At 34.8% G+C, this 4564-nt stretch overlaps 1 protein-coding gene across 1 annotated transcript; it reads left to right on the forward strand.

Annotated features, from left to right (window-relative positions):
* The first annotated feature begins 233 nt into the window (after positions 1 to 233).
* Positions 234 to 788, forward strand: LOC109219683. The gene has a single exon (XM_019384158.1). The coding sequence runs from the start codon at positions 234 to 236 to the stop codon at positions 786 to 788; it is 555 nt and encodes a 184-aa protein (XP_019239703.1).
* Positions 789 to 4564: the final 3776 nt, after the last annotated feature.

Consider the following 4564-nt stretch of genomic DNA (forward strand, 5'->3'; position numbering starts at 1 on the left):
TTTGTTGTATCCTGATAGAGAATTGCTTGTAATCCCTAAAGTATATACAGGCAATAACTCTTGAGAGATAGTGATCTTTCACGCCTCAAAGCCTTTAATTTTAAGTTACTTACCTATCTTTTCTAACAATTTTCAAGAGTTATTTCTACTATGGAGAAATTATTGGCTACTGTTGAGAATCCAAAAGACTAAATCGCTTTGATGGATCAAACTTCACTCGTTGGAAGGACAAGATGATCTTCTTACTCACTGCACTGAAAATCTTTTATGTCCTTGATCCATTGTTGGTTGTACTACTAGAACCTACCCCGGAGGATACTGATGCGATCAAAACAGAGAGGAAGATACGAGAAGAAGATGAACTGCTCTGCCGAGGTCATATTTTGAATACTTTGACTGATCAATTGTATAATTTGTACTCCAATTTAAAATCTCCAAGGAAATCTGGACAACGTTGCATACTGCGTATGAAAACGAGAAATGAGGTAAAATTCTTATCTTTGCAATATTTCGAATTTAAGATGGTATATACACAACCTATAATGGATCAGATCCATGAGTTACAAATTTCAGTTTCAAAACTAAGTGATTTTGAAGTGAAAATTCCCGATGCACTTCAAATAAGTGCAATTCTCTCGAAGTTGCCTTCTTCCAGGAATAACTACAGAAAGAAAATCCTACATTCTACTGATAAATTAACTTTAACTCATCTTCAAATTAAAAGTGAGACTCGTGCTCATGATGAAATTGTTCATGCCTCTAGTTCTACTGTTAATACTCTTAGTTAGAATAAGCCGGGAAATGAAAATAAAAATTTGAAAGTTTCAAATAAGTCTCTTAATAAAAAGAGAACAATATGAATTATTATCATTGTGGAAAGAAAGGTCACAAGATTCGAGACTGCAGGTTTAAGAAAGCAGGAATAAATTTTTATTTAGGAGATGTTGGAAAATCTGGAAATTCAAGAAATTCAGAGAAGGTAAACACAGTAGAAAGTTCTTCACAAGGGCCGGTGGCTATGATTTCTGCTATACCAACTGAGATGGTTAAAGAGTTGAACATGGCTGCAACAACCACAAAGAATTAAGACTGGTGGTTGGATTCTGGTGCAATAATTCATGCCTGTCACGATAAGAATATGTTCAAGACTTATTCGGAAGTTAAAGATTCTGAAAAGGTGCTGATGGGCAACCATGTTACAGCCGAAGTTGCAGGAAAAGGAACAGTTGAAATCAACTTTACATCTGGGCAGAAGCTGACTCTTCTGAATGTGTTCCATGTTCCTGAAATTATGGTTAACTTGATTTCTGCTAGTTTACTTTCTAAGAGAGGTTTCAAAATCGTAATTTAGTCTGATCATATAATTGTGTCTAAGAGTGATCTGTTTGTAGAAAAAGGGTACCATTGTGATGGCATGTTCGAACTAAGTGTTAATGCAATAAATTATGCTGCTGCTTATACTGTTGTGTCTGATTCTTATTTCTGGCATGCTAGATTAGGCCATTTATATTTTGGTTCTTTAAACTATATGTCCAAAAATGGTTATATCACTTGTAAAACTGAACATAGAAGAAAGTGTGAAATATGTTTACAAGCGAAAATGACTAGGAAACCACTTTGTGAAGTTGTTTACAGAATTATTATACTTAGTGCATTCTGACTTATGTGAATTAAATGGAGAATTAACTAGAGGAGGTAAAACATACTTCATCACTTTTATAGATGATTTCTCTAGATTCACACATGTTTACCTACTTAGAACAAAAGAAGAAGCATTTCAAAAGTTTAAGGAATATAAGCCAGTTGCGAAAAATCAAAAGACTAGGAAAATAAAAATTATTCGAAGTGATAGAGAAGGAGAATACTTTCCTACTGAATTTAGTAATTTCAATAAAGAGCATGGAATAATACATCAAACGAGTGTACCTTATACACCACAACAAAATGGATTGGCGGAAAGAAAAAATAGGACTTTAGTAGACATGGTTAATTCTATGTTATTAAATGCAAATTTATCGCATAATCTGTGGGGGTGAAGCACTACTTACTGCTTGTCATATATTAAATAGGGTGCCTTCAAAAAGTGTCTATGTTTCACCTTATGAACTTTGGAATGGTAGAAAACCTAACATATATTATTTTAAAGTGTGGGGGTATATATCCTTTTATAGAGTTCTTGATCACCAGAGAACAAAATTGGGACCTAGAGGAATAAAAAGTATTTTTGTTGGATATGCACAAAATTCGAAAGCATATAGATTGCTTGATCTAGAATCTAATGTTGTTGTAAAATATATTCATGTTGAATTTTTAGAAAATAGATTCATTAATGATATTGTTGATGAGCAGTTGATTGCACAAGATCAAAGTAGTTTGTAACGACCCAGCTGGCCGTTTCGAGAGTTATAGCCTCGTTCCCCCATTTCCTGCTTCTTTTGTATTCTATAGCTCTATTATGTCTTGCCAGGTTAGTTGGTTCGGGTTCAGAGTGGTTTAGGAGTGAATTGAGACACTTAGTCTCTTATGAAAAAGGTTTAAGTTGGAAAAGTTGATGGGATGTTGACTTATGTGTAAATGATCTTGTCACACCTCCTTTTTACATACCTACCCCCGAAGGATAGTGTATAAGGGAGTTTTTCCATTTTAAGTGACATTATTCGAAATGGGATATTTATTTATTCAGAGTCGCCACTTGGGATAAGTTTGGCTTTTGGTGTCCCAAGTCACCGGTTTATCTTGAATCCCAAATCGAGAAAATTTCGACTTCCCGAATGGAGTCTGCGAACCAGAAATTCTGAATAAGGAATTCTGTTGACCCGGGGGAAGGTGTTAGGCACCCCCGGATCCCGTGGTTCTAGCACGGTCACTTAAACTATTATAAATGGCTTAATATCTGATTTTAATACATGTCATCCTATAATGCAATTTTAGAATTACTTAACGCTTTTAATTAATTTTAAGGAAATTGAATGTCGTTTAAAACACATTTTTGGATCACGTCACATGAAATGCATCCGGATCCTCGACATATTTTATTCAACGTTTTGGGATTTGGATTTGGGTCACATGAAATGCACACCCGAATTTAGGAAGATAAGATTAATAAAGAATGCGCCTAAAGTGACTAACGTGTTATTAACTTTGCGGGAGGCCATGAAAGTTCGCTAAATGACACGTCCCGAATTCTAAACATTTTTATGTTTAAAGAGGGACACACAATCTATGAATTTTGTTTGGCGCGGCGCACCTCACTTTATTTTAAAGGCCACCCTAAAGGAACTATTATTTCTTCTATTGAGTATTGTCTCTAGAGGACCTAATTAATAAACTACTATTAAAGTAACAAAACGAATTCGGGCCTCAAATTCAAGTCCAAACTCAAACAAAAGAAACTTCATCACTGAAAACCCCTTTAATTTGAGCTTGCTACTTAACTTGAAAGGCCCAAACTTGCATTATGAGGATAATCCAATAACTTCAAATGGGAATTAAACTTTCAGTATATTGGGCTTCGAAAGACTAGCCCAAAAGTGAAGAATTCTAACAGCGTTTATGAAATGTGTTACCCAACATTGGGTCATAGCAGAAGCCTAATTCGAAGCTGTCCCTGATATTCCATAATTTAGCGAATACACTGATTCAACGGATCAATAATACCTGGGCTCGCAGCATATAGTTAAGCCCAAAGCTTCATTTAGGCAAACTACCATGCTGGGCCCATGAACGAGCCCAGGCCTGAGAAAAATGGTCTTATTGGATCCCAAAAGTTCTGATTTCTAAACCAATTGGGTCTAATGATTTTTAAACAAATGAAAGACACAAATTTATTCAAATCGAAGGCAAATCATCCTTAACTTCAATTTTGACATACATTATTCAACGTAGGGGGCATATTTATGACTAACATACTTGATCTAGAATTCTGAGAGCAATTTAAAGCAACTCACAAATCCTTAAGCTAACGTGAAATACCATGCATATACTGATATTAAACTTAACTCTTTGAATTTCATTTTTGGCAGATACATGATGAACAAACTAAAATAGCCAGTTCCTTTAAAGCCACGGGAGATGATTCAATGCCTACATGATAAATCTATATGCTATCTCTGAATTCGAACCATGATAACACATTCTAACACTTATTAACAGGACTGAAATTAACACTACTAAACCAATGTCATATTCTCAACTTAAGTCTCAAACATGACATGATAACAAAACTAATACTACTTAAGTCTAACTCTAAACATTAGGATATTCATATAATTCCAAAATAAGAGTCCAGCAGTCCAAATTAACTACAGCACTGAGCTATTCAAATTTAAAATTGAACTAAACTATAGATGAATGCAGGAAAAAAATAAAAATAAAAGAAGAACAGGAGCAGCAAGCAAGGAGCCAAGTGGAATGAGCCATGAGACTTCCATTTCATTTCTCAAATCAGGCATATATTATCAAGGATTCAGAACTTGTACCTGAAAATTTGCACAAAATGAAATGAAATTGAGGTCAGCTAGGCAGACAGCAACACACAGCAGCAATCAGATTGATTTTAAACCCA

The sequence above is a fragment of the Nicotiana attenuata genome, unplaced genomic scaffold (genome assembly GCF_001879085.1).
Source record: "Nicotiana attenuata strain UT unplaced genomic scaffold, NIATTr2, whole genome shotgun sequence".
Taxonomy (NCBI): domain Eukaryota; kingdom Viridiplantae; phylum Streptophyta; class Magnoliopsida; order Solanales; family Solanaceae; genus Nicotiana; species Nicotiana attenuata.